A 16,575-nucleotide genomic window follows, 5' to 3' on the forward strand; every position below is an offset into this window, starting at 1 on the left:
ACTGACTGAACTTGCCATCTACCCATTTGTAAATCTCTGTCTGTCACTGTCAGAGCTGCTGTCATTCTTTGCTTTTGACTGTTTGTTGTATCATTCAGGGGGATCTGGGAAGACCTGGTTTCAGTTATCCCGGACCAAGAGGACCTTCGGTAACATAAACACACACTCGCTTTGATTAGAACAGCTGGGTGGATGAACACACTGAGGTGACAGTCTTTTATTTGCCCTATAGGGTGAGAGAGGAGAGAAGGGCAATCGAGGCCCCAGGGGCAGCCGGGGGGACTGTGGTCCAAAGGGAGGCCCTGGAGAAAAGGGTACCCCAGGAGAGCCAGTGAGTGAAACCTTATCTGAAGTGCTTCTGTCACAAAGATGACTGCACACACTCTTCAATGATGTATCGCTGACTTTTTTGCTTATCACAGGGTGAGACAGGGTCACAGGGTGAACCTGGACTAAGAGGACCAAGAGGAGAAGTCGGACGTGACGTAAGTATCTGCCACACAAACAAAACATGCTCACCTTTGATACTGTGGGGCTGAATCAGACTTGGCCCAAAACGTCCTCTAGCTGCACATAGCTTGGCTAAGCCAGATGAACCACGGCAGGCATCTCCATAGTCTCACTTGTATACCAACAACTAACATTCACTGACTGTCACAAAGCAGACTTTTCCTTTTAAGTACACGGTTGAATTGTCACAGATGTCTTTTTGTCTCCTCCTCTGCAGGGAGATCCTGGCCCCGAGGGAGATCCTGGTCTCACCGTAAGACCTTTCAATCTGACCACTGTTTTGATCATGTCCCAAAAAAATGCAAACAAATGGAGCTTTGAACATGAAGTGATGTTTTCTTATCTGATTGTAGGAGTGTGATGTCATGAACTACATCAGGGAGACCTGTGGTTGCTGTGGTACGTTGGCTCACTGTGTTACTGTGGTGATCGAAGCATGTTCTGCTCATCTGTCAGTTGTCTTACCATCTTTTTTTTTTCTTGGTATGTGTGTCTGCAGACTGTGAGAAGCGGTGCGGAGCCCTGGACATTGTGTTTGTGATTGACAGCTCAGAGTCGGTGGGTCTGACTAACTTTACCCTGGAGAAGAACTTTGTCATCAACACCATCAACAGACTGGGCTCCCTTGCCAAGGACCCCAACTCAGAAACAGGTCTGTTTCCTTGCTTTCCACATCTTACACATTCCTTAGAGTTGTATGATCTTCGATGATGTCAACGACATACCTGCCAGGTGTCGTGTTCTGTTTTTTTTCCAGTGAGACTCAAGTACCACCTCCTACTTTTTGACCAAGTGCATATTATGTTCTCAGAAATGTTTCTTTGAGAAAGCATTGTATGAATCAGACATGACTACTACTGTCTTATTTTAGCTTTTATAAACAGATTGTTACAAAAATGGACAAATTATGACACCCATAATCCATTTTTAATACCATGCTGTTCCCTTTTCCTCCTCGAAATTGATGTGCCCTGTATTGCGCATGATTTCATTGTTCGATTTCATTGTACCATCATGGACACACAGGCTGTGTGTTATCTGGTGTTGCATAACTTAGCTTGCTATATGTGCGAACGAGCGCTTATTACTTTGTTACGAAGGAAGAGAAGGCACTGAAGCCCCGGAGATATTTGATCTAATTCTCCCCACAGTGGACTGCCAATGTTGAGTCAATTCAACCCTCAAAACTGAGAGAACCATTTGCCTACTGTAAGGTGTTCATCCTACAGTATGAAATCGCTGCATTGGTAATCCATACTTTGGAGGGGGACTTCTGTGAATGATGATGATCATCCCTATTAAGGTGGCTCTGCACTTCCAATAGGTAGTAATGCTACATGGGTTAAGGGTTTGTGTAGTATAGTGGTCACCCACTATACATATGCATCTGCACATTTTAGGCAAAACAAAGTGGAGTTTATTGACTAAATGTTGATTCATTGGTCCATTTGAGAATGTTTTTGGTAAAACATAACTTTAAATGAGCATTGTGGCCCGATGATTAAAAATTAGCACATGATAATGTCAGACTTAGTTGAAAGTCAGTTGCAGGTTTTGAGTTTTTTGTGACAACTTGTGTTTCTGTTGAAAGGTACAAGGGTGGGAGTTGTTCAATACAGTCACAGTGGAACTTTCCAGGCCATCCGTCTCAATGACCCCAAGATTGACTCTATGTCTGCTTTCAAGGTCTGACACACTCCTGCCTACACTTGTGCACGTTCGCTGTCACTCGTTCACTCATTGACCTATTCACGCAAACACACAACCCCTCTCCCCCACACAAACATAGACAGTGTACTTTCTCAGTGGTCCTCTTTCTATTTCCCTGTCAGTATTATGTATGGCTTCCAGATGTTTCTTCATACATCAAGGTCAAGGTCTGCAGCCTTTGCATTAAGCTCTGGATAAGCTACTTGTTTTTTCTCTCTCTTCTCCTTCTCCTTTCTTTTATATTCATTATCTCCCTCCTTCCCTCCAGATGTGCTCTCAGCCCAGAGTAGCAAATGCCCCTCACTGCACCTTGCTCATACCCCATCAATTGTGTATAGACACAAATACACATGCATTCATCCACATTGTATTCTCTCTCCCATACGTTTGGTCCTTTATTGGTATGTATAATCTAATCTAACTACTCCTGTGTGCTGTTGAACTATTAAGCGTCTGTGTCAAAACCCTATTTTGACGTGGATGGAGGTGGGGTAATGATGGAGAAAGGGAGGGCTGTTGAATGGAGGGTTGTCGCAGGTGTGTGAGAGCACATTTTCCACTGATGCAATCAAGTTAGCCACAGGTCGCGATTGAAAAATAGTCGAAACAGTGGTACCTAACATGCCGCCGTCCACTTTGCGTAGGATGCAGTGAAGGGCATGGAGTGGATTGCCGGTGGCACATGGACCCCGTCTGCTCTGAAGTATGCCTACGACAACCTGATCAGGGACAGCCGCAGAGCCAAGGCCAACGTGACGGTAGTTGTGATTACCGATGGACGCTTCGACCCCAGAGATGACGACTCTCTGCTCACCTATCTCTGCAGGTACAGTAACAGAGACATGGCTGTTTGTAGGCTTGGAGATTCTGTGTGTGTCTGTGTATGTGTGTGTGTGTGTGTGTGTGTGTGTGTGTGTGTGTGTGTGTGTGTGTGTGTGTGTGTGTGTGTGTGTGTGTGTGTGTGTGTGTGTGTGTGTGTGTGTGTGTGTGTGTGTACGTGTTCATATGAACCAGATGACATTCTGAAACATCATTTAGAATATAAGGCAAACCTTTCCCTTGTGTTTACTGGGTGTTCTAAGGTGCTGTTTCAACAATTGGACCTAGGTGACCGACACCAAATCTTTCATTTTTGTCATAGTTTGGACGAGTCGTGCTTTTGGCTGGACTGCTGGCAGTGTTTAATTGCTGCCCTGAATATCATTTTATTCGGGATATTCAGGATCGCATGCAAGGTACCTGACACTGGACCTGTGTTTGGAGATTTATAACTCTCATGTGTCAAAAAGTCTTTTTTCTGATTGTCATGTAGTGATCCCAGCGTGGATGTTAGTGCCATCGGGATTGGGGATATGTTTGACCAGACTGAGGAGAATGAGAGTCTGAAGAGCATCGCCTGTCAGAGGGACGGCAGGGTGCTGGGAATGAGACGATTCGCTGACCTGGTCGCTGAGGAGTTCATTGACAAAATTGAGACCGTGCTCTGCCCAGGTGCGCGCACACACACACACACACACACACACACACACACACACACACACACACACACACAGCATACACTCCTGCGTAGACATATATCATCCTCACATGAATATTCACTTACTAAAAGAACTCAAAGATTGGTGGCTTTTTCTGTACTCATATAACATTGACTCTCTGGCTTGGTTGCAGATCCAGTTATTGTGTGCCCTGACCTCCCTTGTAAATCAGGTAAGATTCTTAAACATTGTATATCACATATGGTAAGGTGAACCTTAATGTGGCATCTACATTATTTTCTAACATGTTGTTTTTAGTAATCTAGCCCGGATGACCAACACCTAGCTATTCATTTTTGTCAAAGTGGTGGTTTGGGTGTGCCTAGGCTTAGGCCGTTTTGCCCTGCCTTGCAGTTCAGTTAAATAGTTGTTGCCTCTTTAGCCTGTTTTGCGATTGATTTCTGTGGCCATAAAGCAATTACACAAGACCAGAGTAGCACCCCCTTTCTCTACAACACTGTGGGGTACATCCCTCCATTTTAGCTGGATGTTTTGATGCGCCGTGTTTGGGGGACCCCGCCCACTGTTATTCCACCCACTTGTTGCAGGAGGGGGCGCCACTGCAGGGCAAGCCCCTCCCCCCTGGGGGCCCCTGGCTGAGGAAGGGAGTCCCTCATTGGTTCCCACCTCTTTGGAGGGTGTGGCCAACCTGCTGAATGGTCTGAGTGAGCAGCAGTACGGGGTTGGCGTGGCAACCATGGCCTACACAGCCCAGAGAGCCAAACTCGCCCAGGGAGTGGACAGGCAACACTGGACCCAACTGTTCATCGATTCCTTCAAATACGTATATGGAGACATTATGGGGGACCCAGAGAAAGCCATAGGACTCTGCTAACGCTCACACGCTAACCATGCTACCTTGCCATCAGACTCCTTATGGGTGCCAATAACTAATAAGCTTACCGCTGGGCATAGAATACATATTATTAAAATCGAGCACTTTGTTATCTTTGCCCGTGTAGTTTAGTCCTGGGCTGATGCATTGAATTAGCATGATTAAAAATTGGTCCAGTTCGAAAACTCAGAGTACTAAGCATTTACAGAGGCTATTCTGTATATGTAGTTATGTGGTGGGCCAAAAAACCTAGGATGCATGACGCTCCTTCTCCTGGTTATTAATGAATAAGCAACACATTGTTCATTAAAAAAAAAAGCATGAAAGTGAAAAAATTAAGAACCTGAATATGAAACATATCGTCCTTTCCGCCCTGGGGAGGATGTTATTTCCATTTAGATGGAAAACTAATGTCATCCTTGCATTGGACAGAGGGCCGTCTACAGAGCTATTCATTTAACTCTGTACAGTGGCTCAACGCTGAAGCCTCATTTCCACGGTGAATTACTAACTTGCTGATTCACCCCGATGATCGTGTTTTGCTGTTTTGCACATATCCATGGTTACAAAGGTCACTTCACTTCCTGTGTCCTGTGAATGACTCATGTACGTTTGAAAGGCCATTACATATGGTCTGTCTTGGTGTAGGAATATAACAGTATGAGAAGCTGACTGGTTCGCTTGATTGCCTCAGCACGTGAAGGACTTATTGTATATTTTAGCATTGTAAATGACCAGCTGCTGAGTTGCATACCATCAGCTGATTTTAGCCTTTATCACTGCATGTTTTATATGTAGCTTACCTTGTTTTTGTTGGGCAGTGAGTACCACAGAGATGATTTCCAGAGAAGCTGTTACTGTATTATGATAGCTGTGCGACTGCAACTTGCCAATGTGAAATATTTCAATTTGAATGGAACAGAATGTGTTTTTCCTGTCTGCATAATGTCCTCTCAAGACAATAAAATATTACAGCAAACTGAAACCGTATGATTCTGATGTAGGGGCAATTGATACAAGGGTGTTTTGCTGAAATCAAAGAGCTCTATATATATAGTCTGAAACTGGGCTGTTTGTCCATGTTTTATTTAGGGGGGGGCACTTTGACTCAAGCATCTGTGTGCAAGCTGTAGCTCACCGAATACCAATCTTAATTTACAATATGTGATGCTTTTTTTCGCTTTTTTCATGCTAATATGAATGTGTTTATGTATGTGTGTGTGTGTGTGTATGTGTGTGTGTGTGTGTGTGTGTGTGTGTGTGTGTGTGTGGATGTGCATGTGTCCATCTGTCTGTCTGTCTGTCTGTCTGTCTCCCTGTCTGGCTCTGTGATTTTGTCTTTGTGGATTCCAGAGCCTGCTGTGGCCAGCTGTGTTCAGCGGCCAGTAGATATTGTGTTCCTGTTGGACGGCTCTGAGAGGATGGGCCTAGAGAACCACCACAGGGCCAAAGAGTTCATTGAGCATGTGGCCGACCGCCTCACTCTGGCCAGCAACCAATCAGATGAGAGGAATGCTCGCATTGCCCTGCTGCAGTATGGCAGCCCATCAGAACAGAAGGTGGAGTTCCAGCTCACACATGATATGACATTGATCTCTGATTCGTTGGCGCAGATGACCTACATGGACTCCTCCTCCTCTCTGGGCAACGCCATCATCCATGCTGTCAACAACCTGGTGGTGGTATGGATGAACACAAACAGATCTAAAAACACCCACACATTTGTTATGATTTATTGTCCTTTTTTTTTATACAAAACTTGTGATAAAAAAACAAATATTTCCACCAAATATCAGCTTCCCATTATGTCGTACTATGTTGTGAGCTATCCAACAGAGTTGAATCAAGTGCAGATGGACTTGGTATATATCCGTGAAGACGTTTCGCCTCTCATCCAAGAGGCTTCCTCAGTTCGTGCCTTTCTGACTAGACCAAGCTAGTCTGACTGGCTGGTGATAAGACTCAGAATTTATCCTCTGAGTCTCATCACCAGCCAGTCTTCACGGATATATACCAAGTCCAGTTGCACTTGATTCAACTCCTTTGGATAACCATGACCTGGATGAATGAGAACATTCACAGATATGTTGTGAGCTATATTCATGTGTGTGTGTGTTGGTTACAGGGCAGCCAACTGGCTCGTCGTAATGCCGAGGTGTCGTTCGTCTTCATCACCGATGGCATCACTTCCAGCGAAAACCTGGAGGAGGGCGTGTCCTCCATGAGACGGGCAGAGGGCGTTCCCACGGTGATCGCCATGGGACGTGATATAGACCAGGAGGTGCTGCGTAAGGTGGCCCTTGGGGACATGTCGGCCATCTTCAGAGGCGATGATTACGCCATGCTGTCCAAACCCTCATTCTTTGAGCGTTTCATCCGCTGGATATGCTAGTGAGGGACTCTGGGGTTCAATGCCATAGAATTAGGATGCATAGAATAAAAGATGGACCTACTCCTTATGTGCACATGTGTCAAGCACAGGGCCCTCGTTGAAATTGCTAACGTCATTACTGCTATAAATAGGGCACTGAGATTGAAACATATCACTTGATATGGATTAAACTGTAGCTACTCTCCTCAAAACATTCAGTGTGGGACCAAATCAGGTTACAAACATAAACGCGCGCACAGACGTACACCATTACATATCAGTATTAACAAGGGCGTTCTATTCATTTTAAATCTATCATCAGCACTTCCAACCAAAGACACTCCAAGCAGAGAAGTGTGCAGATATTGAATGAGTAAGAGTCAAATTACAGGTCTTATTTTGTGTTTCTTTTGTTTTGTATTGGTTTTTTAAATTGTAAAGTCTCTCTCACTTTGTCAGTATTCACATTAAAGGTGCTAATGTAGAAATCAAAGCTGTTCTATCGATCTGAAAACCTTTTATATGTCAAGTAATAGTTTTTATTACTGTAGTTTGTTCAGGTAACAAGACAATCATTTACATGTTTTCTCCAGAGAAATGTTCATGCCCCAAAATCAATGTCAAAGTAATGTCTTACTTGTATACACGCACACACGCACGCACACACACACACATACACACACGTGCACTAATGAACAAAAGACAGACAAATGTGTATACATGACGTTTAATAAAACTGAATGTGGTGAACCCAAAGATGTACTCTGTTTGTTTGAACACATGCTTGATCGATCCATGCATAACTGTCATTACAGCTTTATAACCTAAGAAGGCAGGAGTTGTGCTAGCCCATTTTTCATCATGACCCATAAAAAAGGCCATGATGTTGCAGTAACAGACTACATGTCAGGTAAAGTAAACTATGACAGCAAACAGTTGTAGGCTCTCTAGCTATTTGTTCATCTGATTTACATCTCAGATAACTCAGAGGCAGATTGGTAGGCACAAACAACCTCTTTGTGTTTAAATAATCTCTCTCTCTCTCTCTCTCTCTCTCTCTCTCTCTCTCTCTCTCTCTCTCTCTCTCTCTCTCTCTCTCAATTCAATAATGCTCAATTGGCATGACTGTATACATTACAATGTTGCCAAAGCAGGTGACAGTAAAATAGGTTAATAGAGTATAAAAAAAATTAAATGGAAAAAGGAATAGGTAAAACTGGTTGTAGGAGAGATTTGAGCAGTAATTGGATCGCTCTCTCTCGCTCGCTCTCTCTCTCTCTCTCTCTCTCTCTCTCTCTCTCTCTCTCTCTCTCTCTCTCTCTCTCTCTCTCTCTCTCTCTCTCTCTCTCTCTCTCTCTCTCTCTCTTTCTCTCTCGCATAAATCTGTATCTCTACTGCCCTCTGCTGGCGAGGGGAAAATAGCATGCATATTCCCGCGACACTGTAGCAGACCGTTTTATCATTTATTCATGTCAATGCGCTCGTCACTAAACATTTGACACTAGTACTTTTTTTTAACACTAGTCGCTATTGTAAAGTGACTAGTTGCTAAAATTGGAGTTAGTTCTGTTAGAATAAGCACTAGACACTCATTTCATCATGACGAGTAACTTTTCTCTTTTACTTGTGACAATAAACACTTGTTCTTTTACTTTATTTACTAATCACTAACTTAAAAAGCACTCACTATTCTAATAGTACCTATCTTTTTTTTAGCATCCGGTAACAACAAAAAAAGTGACTAGTGTTTAAGTGCTAGTGTCTAATAGTGACTAATGCCTTCAAATCAACAAACGATATTGCCACACAACACTCATTTATCATTAGTTTGCCATGCAACCAAAACGACGAAAAGAGTGTTGTCCAACCACATGAGTTTGTGGACGTGTAATCGTGGAAGAAGAAAACAAGTGTTATTATGAAGAAACGCTAAACCAGCTAATTTCACTGATTATCATACCCGAGGAAACGGTGAAATCAGCCGGTGGAATATCGACTATTTGACAGAAAGGAAATTCTGCCTGCCATCGTCTTGTACTTTATAGTACTTATATTAGTAAAGAACGGACCGGAGACCAAGGCATAACGTTTACCTTCTACTAGGCATATCTTCAAGGCTCAACACTCGCGCATGCGCGCTCAATACATATCAAAACCTGCTCACTACAGCCATGGCATTATTATCGGGCACTTTAACCCAATGATACCTTTTGAATCGGTATTAAAGTGTAACGACGTCACTGACAACATCTCAGAGTATACCCCAAATGTAACTTTATTCGACCTATAAATAAGAATTGGGTGAATCGAAGAAAGCCCAGTTCAAAAAATAAAAATAAATGCAAACGATAGAAAGTGGAATCCGCAAATTCAATCGTAAAAAAGTTAATACGCATTTTAAATCACTGCAAGTTTCGGAAGGCTGTTTGACCGCGCGAGGACGCCGTAGAAATAATTGCCCATTACAGGAAACAGCGATCACCGAGTGGGGCGGCGAGCTACAAGGGTTCAAAGTGCAGATATTTGAATATTGAACATCTGCCGATCGGAAGTTTGACTCGGACCCCGTGCCTTGCGTGAGTATGGTTTTAAGTGGGTTGTTTGGAAATAGATTTTTTTAAAAATGACTGGTTTTACACATTTATCCAGATTGTTCTGTGAAATCATTCATGCACGAAAATTGAATTGCATGAGAGTATGTGCACTTATGTCATGTTTTCCAGGGCCGACATAATGGAGGGAGACACGATAACAGACCTGTGTACCCCTGCTCTGGTAGTGGATGTGGACATCGTGAAAAGAAATGCACAGAGGATGACAGAGCGCTTTCTGAAAATGGGAGTCCAGCTAAGACCGCACATGAAGACCCACAAAACCCTGTATGAATTTACAGCACACACACACACACACACAAATATATTCATGCAAGGCAGCATGTGAAGTAAATGCTAATATATGTGTGTGTGCGTGCGTGTGTGTGCGCATTTAAAGTGAGTGCGCTGACATAATGACAGGTGGATCACGGCGCTGTATAGTGGTGTCCACGCTTGCAGAAGCCTCTTTCTACGCTGACCATGGATTTGATGACATCCTCTATGCATACTCTGTTCCCTTTGATAAGGTGCTCTCGAACACTGTCCCCTGAATATTTCTTCCCCTAAAACAACTCAGTAACATCGCTACACCTCCCAGATCGTCTCAATGAAAAGATTACCTTGAGTGCTGAATACTGGCACCCCAACTCCATTAACTCATTAACTGTGTGTGTGTGTGTGTGTGTGTGTGTGTGTGTGTGTGTGTGTGTGTGTGTGTGTGTGTGTGTGTGTGTGTGTGTGTGTGTGTGTGTGCGCGCGCGCGCGCGCGCAGGTGGAGCGCTCTGCAGCCCTCTCAGAGAGACTGACTCTCTTTCAGGTTTTACTGGATCACCCTGATGCTCTGGAGCAGCTGAGGAAGAGACCACTGAGAGACAGACGGCCGTGGCACGTCTGGCTGAAACTAGACTGTGGCAATGGGAGAGGTAGGCAAGGAGTGATGAGAGCAAGTTTGCGCTGACCTGTAGAATTCAAGAATATATTAAAAAGCATTTATTCTCTCCAGCTGGGATCTTACACTCAGAACCAGAGGCTATGCAATTGGCTCAGGCCATCTCTGAAACAGAGGGTGTGGAGCTAACTGGTGTATATGCACATTGTGGGAACACCTATAACTGCAGAGGCATTGAGGAAATACAAGCTGTTGCCCAGGAAACTACCACCTTCGTTCTACAGTTTATGGATAAGTAAGACAAAACAACAAAAACCCACCATACACAGATTTATGTATGTGTATGCTGTTTTGCCACAAGGACATAAAAATTGGCCATCGCATTTGTTTCCTGGGAAGTTTTGTATTGACCGAGTCATCTTGTGAACACCTCTGGGTTTGCTTCTCCCTAGACTGAAGGCTGTTGGCATCTCCTGCAAGTCCAGTATTGGTTCCACCCCTTCCTGTAGCCATCCAGTCAAAGACATGGCCTGCCTTAGTGAGGTGCATCCTGGAAACTATGTCTTCTATGGTGTGTGTCTACACACATGCACAGAGTCTTGTAATAGTCTCAGTTTGTAAATGTGCATGTTTGCAAGAATGTAGACCTCAAAGACGGCATAATGACAAAAACGTAGATCTTCAAAGGTATTTTGTCTGATGGCTGTCAGATGTGCAACAGTCCGTGATAGGCTCTTGCAGCCTTGAGGACGTGGCCGTGCGAGTTCTGACCAGGGTCATTGGACATTGCCCTCACAGGAACCAGCTACTGATCGACTGTGGCTGGACTGGAATCAGGTACAACAATCATCCTACTGTCAGTTTTTTACTGATATTTTTACCAATATTTGGCTATTTTGACATATTTTTGTCAATACCTGATTCAAAGTTTGTTTTTTGTTTGTTTTTTTCATCAAAACCTTTAACCTGTTCTCACTCAACCCTGCTCAGTCTGGATGGAGCTGGAAAACTTCCCACTGGATACGCTATGATTGAGGGACAGCCTAATCTTAAGTAATGTTTTCCGCTTCACCTTGTGGCACTAATTCAAAACTGATGGCTAAACATGACTGATACATGGACGAGTGACTCTGATCTGTTCTGTGACTAGGTTGGTGTCCATGACCCAGGAACATGGGAGAGTGGAGCCCATCTCAGACATGCTTGACCACAGCAAATATCCTCTGGGTTCTTTGCTCACGTTGATCCCGTACCATGTTAGTCAACACAATGTACAAGTGAATGCGGAATCTGTTGCCTTTTATTGTTTGTTTTTCTTTACATTTTTCCCCTTATTTTCTATAGTCGTGTGCAACGGCATCGATGCATCCTGTCTACCACATCCACTCTGGAGGACGTTTGGTGGGGAAATGGTTGCCCGCACGCGGATGGTGAAAACCCCACCTTGGACTGACAATGATTTTATCCTCTTCACAGTATTGGGTATAAAAGTAGATGCCACAGGCAAGCACATTGAAACGATTATGTCTTCTACAAAAAAAAAAGATGCAATTTGTCCCTTCTAATGTAATATGACAGAATTTTTACTTATCGGCAAACTAAGTATTTAGGTACCTTTATAATAATAAAAGCTCTTTATTAAATTTACCTTGGTCTTTGAACATTCTTTTTTTTTTCCTTTCAAGCAACACACATTCCTAACCAGTGAAATGTAGGGAAGGCGGAAACCACTAAACTAAACAAGAAGGAGACTTTGGACGAGTTGGCGGAGATGTGCTGTGGGACAGCAGGAGGGTTGCCGAGTACACTGTTAACCAACACAACATGGCAGCCGAGTGAAGCGATGTTCCCTTTCATAATCTGGTCTTCTTACCTAAAATCCAAAACTGGGTTTAATAAAACTGATATTGATTTTTTTCATAAATATATCAGTAAAAAAATAATTTCTGTAAATATATCAGTATAGGGCAGCATGGTGGCACAGTGGTTAGCGCGGTCACCTCACAGCAAGAAGGTCCTGGGTTCAAGCCCCCGGGGTAGTCCAACCTTTGGGGTCAACCCAGGTTTTCCTCTGTGTGGAGTTTGCATGTTCTCCCCGTGTCTGTGTAAGTGTCCTCTGGGTGCTCCAGTTTCCTCCCACAGTCCAAAGACATGTAGGTCAGTTGAATTAGCCATACTAACTTGTCCCTAGATGTGAACGTGTGTGTATGTCGGCCCTGTGATGGCCTGGGGGCCTGTCCACGGTGTCTCCCCGCCTGCCGCCCAATGACTGCTGGGATAGGCTCCAGCATCCCCGTGACCCTGAGAGCAGAATATAGTCTAGTCAGTTAAGGCAAAATGGCTGCAAAAAGTCATTCACATTTGAGCCTATGTTTTTCTGTTAATTTAGAGTCCAATAAAGAAAAAAATGCAAGGAGCCCAAAATTTTAGGTGGGGGAAGTCTCTGAAATGGCCACGCCCACTTTTTAGGCCTGGAAATCAGTATCTCGGCTCCTGAATGTCGCAGAGAGCTGATCATGGGCTCAAACGAAGCAGAAGCACCACATTTATATAAGCATTATGAACAAACATATACCCCAAAACCTTTACTTTTTCAGATATTGTAAGAAAACTAATTTTTACTGGTCACGTTTCACGTATCAGCTCCTGAAGGTTGTAAAAAGCTATATTTGACATGAATCTCATTCGCTGCCTATGTTATAAAGCATGAAGCACAATACACACACGAATCATGAGTTTAGAAAATATCTTAGTTGTCTGTGGTTCTTCTTATCACTTGGGATGTAATGCCGCCTCTGACCACAATTACAAATTGGCGCTGTTTGTTTATCAAGTGGTTGATTCTACAGGAAAGGAAGCAGAAGTGCACATGTTTCAGTAAAGCTAGTTTACTGTAAACATTTGCCAAAATATGACATGCATGCCTCATCTGGCCTTCATATCAGTGAGTTAATTTGTTCCTGACCTCGTGGATGGATGGTAAGGAACAGTGTTGTTTTATTTTTGTATGTTTACCTTGTAAAACATTATTTTCACCTTAGCTCATATGTGTAGGCCTAACTAGCCTTGCAAGCATGACTTGCTCGCTACACTCGACAGCACAGTTGCACAGTTGTAGTATTTGGCTAAGGCATTACCTACTTTTGGACAGTTGGTGTTTGTGTGTCTGCTTGCTCTACACATGTTGGTTAATTTTGGGCATTTTTAGTTGGCTGGTATGAAAGGGTGAAAGTATTTGTAGTAACAACACTTTTATTATGCTATATTTGGACACACTTTTATTGGACTATATTTTGTATCTATGCAGAAGAATAAATAACATTGTTTATTGCATGCTATTTTTGTGGGAGGGTGGATGTATTGTGCCATACCAGTGAAACATCACTCTGTTACAAACTTGTGTACAGAAAAATCAAGTTTAAATTAGTTCTGATTTTCCATGATCAGATGATCCCCCATCCTAACTATGGAACTAGGGAACAAGACCCTGTGCATTGTCTGCAAGGTTAGTTTTCACGTGTGTGCTTCAGTAGTATAATGTTTATGACATCAATGAGTCCAACAGTGTTAGTTTTCATGCGTATTCCTTCAGTAATGTAATGTTTATGACAGCAATGAGTCCAACATTTCATTTCTAAATTCATGACAGGAATCTGGTGGAAGGGACATAACTGCTGTCACAGCTCCTAAGCTGCTTCACCAAGTAAAACTGTTTGAGGAATCCGGACTGATCACCAATGATGCGGATATCAATCTTTCACAGAGACTGTCAGCTGTCAATGCAGAAACTTTACAGGATGGATATAAAATCCACAAGAGTTGCTATGATCGCTATAATAACAGCCATTTCAATTGTGCGAAGGATCGTAAACGGAAAAGAGAACTGGACCTTGCAGATCACCAGACTATTGGGGCAAACACACGAGCAAAGGCTGGGCCTAGTCTTGCGTTTGGAGCCGAACTTTGCTTCTATTGTGAAGAGCCAGCCATTGAGAACCCTCGGAAGAAGGACAAATCAGAACCATTGTTAGCTGCTGCGGGAAAAGAAAAGTCAGCAAAACATGTGAAGGATTTCACAGACAATCTAGAGATGATGGCCAAAGTCCTGAATGATGGCAAAATACTCAGATTACTTGAAACTGATGTTAGATCACGGGAGTTATTCTATCACAGGAAGTGCCACTCAAGATACCGTAACAGGTGAGCCAGCACAACATACCCTTTTAAGTTCAATTCTTAAGTTGAGCTATAGTCGGGCCATATATATATATTTTAATAATTTGATTATTTCTTCTTACTAGATACAGTTCAGCGAGCTGCAGGATAAAGCAAGAAAGAACTTCATCACAGAACTCCCCAGACATGATCCAGTATGCTGAATATATCGCCATGGAGGAAGTAGGGAACTTCATTGATGACAGCTCAGAAAATGTTTTTGATCTTCACAAACTCGAGAATATTTATCTGCAGAAAGTTGAAGATTTGGGCTTCGACCGGCCCAAATCTCACTCTACACGATTTGCTGAGAAACTCTCGAACAGCTGTCTGGACATAAATGTAGTGCAGAAAGAGACAGGGGCACATTACAGGGTTATTAAGAAGGGTAGTTTGGACAATGTAAAACAGCCTGCTACAACTCCCTTGTCCCCCTGTCATTGAATGGGGTTGGACTACCGAAGGAGAGGAACTCTTCGTCAAGTGGAGCACAGTTTCCACAAGAGATACATTGTCTCAAGTAACAGGGGTGTGTAGTTGCAGATCTAATAAGTGTACCTCATGTTCTTGTGCTGGCAGAGGGATGAAATGTCTCATTTATTGCAAGTGCCTCAGCAAGTGTTTGAATCCAGTCTGATGGGATGTGTGAGGTTAAAATAAAGATTTTTTTGGACCTCACATGGTTTGCTTTGTTTCTTTGGTGGTTACTGGGTTCCTCCTCTTATAACAAAGAGTCAACTTGAATACTAGCACTCCATGAGTAGATGTAACACTTTTACTCAAACAAACTGTATAGCCTTCTTGCACAGATTTGGCTAAAGTTGATTGCATGCTGCTGATCAATTCAATGGAAAAAAGAACATGTTCATGAATAGCTCAAAACGTGAAGGTTTTAGGGCATACAGTATATTTGTTCAGAGCACTAATATAAATAGTTATTTCCACATCTTTTGAGCCCAATATCAACTCGGGGCAACCTCCGAGAGCTGAGCCTGAGATATAGTCCCAGGGCTAAAAAGTGGGCGTGGCCATGTATGTGACCAGTGAAAATTAGTTTTTTGTAAATACCTGAAAAAGTAAAGGTTTTGGGGTATATGTTTGTTCATAATGCTTATATAAATGTGGTGCTTCTGCTTCTTTTGAGCCCATGATCAGCTCTCTGCGACATTCAGGAGCCGAGATACTGATTTCCAGGCCTAAAAAGTGGGCGTGGCCATTTCAGAGACTTCCCCCACCTAAAATTTTGGGCTCCTTGCATTTTTTTCTTTATTGGACCCTAAATTAACAGAAAAACATTGGCTCAAATGTGAATGACTTTTTGCAGCCTTGACCCCATATTTGCCCTTAACTGACCAGACTAATAAGCATTTTGGATGATGGTTGGATGGATAAATATATCAGTGAACACTTTGAGCTACATTTTGACGAAATGGGAACTGTCTCTGAGGCCATACTTTATTTCTGATTATTTCTGTCAACCAAAAGGACATCAAAAACTAGTTTTATGCAGCACCGCTGCTACGTACATGCACTGTGTGTAGGGCACCAAGTGCCAAAGGGGACAACAAAAAAAGCCTAATGATCATCATAATTATGAATTATTCGAATTTAAGATGAAGCACAACTAAATAGGCACCATTAGACCATTATAGGTAATACAAGATATATATCTACTACTTCTACTATTTTTGGCTGCTCCCGTTAGGGGTCGCCACAGTGGCTCATCCATTTCCATCTCTTCCTGTCCTCTGCATCTTCCTCTGTCATGCCAGCCATCTGCATGTCCTCCCTCACCATATCCATAAACCTCCTCTTTGGCCTTCTTCTTTTCCTATTCCCTGGCAGCTCCATATTCAGCATCCTTCTCCCAGTATACCCAGCATCTCTCCTCCACTCGTGTCCAAACCATCTCA

General features: G+C 43.1%; 3 protein-coding genes across 6 annotated transcripts in view; all 3 read left to right on the forward strand.

Annotated features, from left to right (window-relative positions):
• Positions 1–7,714, forward strand: part of col6a2 (collagen, type VI, alpha 2) — a 16,286-nt gene extending 8,572 nt beyond the window's left edge. Inside the window, exons 21-32 of one of the 2 annotated variants that reach the window (XM_056292750.1) lie at positions 99–149; positions 233–331; positions 423–485; positions 728–763; positions 864–909; positions 1,010–1,162; positions 2,102–2,196; positions 2,865–3,046; positions 3,533–3,711; positions 3,892–3,930; positions 5,947–6,275; positions 6,719–7,714. In XM_056292750.1, the coding sequence (XP_056148725.1) occupies positions 99–149; positions 233–331; positions 423–485; positions 728–763; positions 864–909; positions 1,010–1,162; positions 2,102–2,196; positions 2,865–3,046; positions 3,533–3,711; positions 3,892–3,930; positions 5,947–6,275; positions 6,719–6,985 (1,539 nt within the window). In that variant the 3' untranslated portion in view covers positions 6,986–7,714. Of the gene's footprint in view, positions 1–98; positions 150–232; positions 332–422; positions 486–727; positions 764–863; positions 910–1,009; positions 1,163–2,101; positions 2,197–2,864; positions 3,047–3,532; positions 3,712–3,891; positions 3,931–4,306; positions 5,573–5,946; positions 6,276–6,718 lie in introns of those variants that run through there. The other variant, XM_056292751.1, reaches the window with a different exon arrangement.
• Positions 7,715–9,398: 1,684 nt separating this feature from the next.
• zgc:162816 (uncharacterized protein LOC571260 homolog) lies at positions 9,399–12,094 on the forward strand. 2 transcript variants are annotated; one of them, XM_056293649.1, is made up of 10 exons: positions 9,399–9,540; positions 9,688–9,843; positions 9,956–10,085; positions 10,331–10,481; positions 10,532–10,742; positions 10,900–11,018; positions 11,158–11,284; positions 11,438–11,500; positions 11,598–11,703; positions 11,792–12,094. In XM_056293649.1, the coding sequence occupies exons 2-10, from the start codon at positions 9,698–9,700 to the stop codon at positions 11,879–11,881; spliced, it is 1,143 nt and encodes a 380-aa protein (XP_056149624.1). In that variant the 5' UTR covers positions 9,399–9,540; positions 9,688–9,697; the 3' UTR covers positions 11,882–12,094. The 2 variants fall into 2 exon arrangements, with proteins under 2 accessions (XP_056149624.1, XP_056149621.1); XM_056293646.1 differs by having other exon boundaries at positions 9,416–9,540; positions 10,562–10,742.
• Positions 12,095–13,293: 1,199 nt separating this feature from the next.
• Positions 13,294–15,306, forward strand: LOC130124255 (uncharacterized). Of its 2 annotated transcripts, XM_056293710.1 has the most exons (4): positions 13,294–13,426; positions 13,895–13,952; positions 14,097–14,647; positions 14,749–15,306. In XM_056293710.1, exons 2-4 carry the CDS (start codon positions 13,914–13,916, stop codon positions 15,104–15,106), a joined length of 948 nt encoding a protein of 315 aa, XP_056149685.1. In that variant the 5' UTR covers positions 13,294–13,426; positions 13,895–13,913; the 3' UTR covers positions 15,107–15,306. The 2 variants fall into 2 exon arrangements, with proteins under 2 accessions (XP_056149685.1, XP_056149686.1); XM_056293711.1 differs by lacking the exon at positions 13,895–13,952 and having other exon boundaries at positions 13,316–13,426.
• Positions 15,307–16,575: the final 1,269 nt, after the last annotated feature.

Source organism: Lampris incognitus, chromosome 14 (assembly GCF_029633865.1).
Source record: "Lampris incognitus isolate fLamInc1 chromosome 14, fLamInc1.hap2, whole genome shotgun sequence".
Classification (NCBI taxonomy): Eukaryota; Metazoa; Chordata; class Actinopteri; order Lampriformes; family Lampridae; genus Lampris; species Lampris incognitus.

Coding starts and splice junctions, on each gene's coding strand:
- LOC130124255 (XM_056293710.1), top strand. CDS start 13,914: ATGGAACTAGGGAACAAGACCCTGTGCATTGTCTGCAAG. Junction 13,953..14,096: donor CCCTGTGCATTGTCTGCAAG/GTTAGTTTTCAC, acceptor AATTCATGACAG/GAATCTGGTGGAAGGGACAT. Junction 14,648..14,748: donor CACTCAAGATACCGTAACAG/GTGAGCCAGCAC, acceptor TCTTCTTACTAG/ATACAGTTCAGCGAGCTGCA.
- zgc:162816 (XM_056293649.1), top strand. CDS start 9,698: ATGGAGGGAGACACGATAACAGACCTGTGTACCCCTGCTCTGGTAGTG. Junction 10,086..10,330: donor ACTCTGTTCCCTTTGATAAG/GTGCTCTCGAAC, acceptor GCGCGCGCGCAG/GTGGAGCGCTCTGCAGCCCT. Junction 11,501..11,597: donor GAGGGACAGCCTAATCTTAA/GTAATGTTTTCC, acceptor TTCTGTGACTAG/GTTGGTGTCCATGACCCAGG.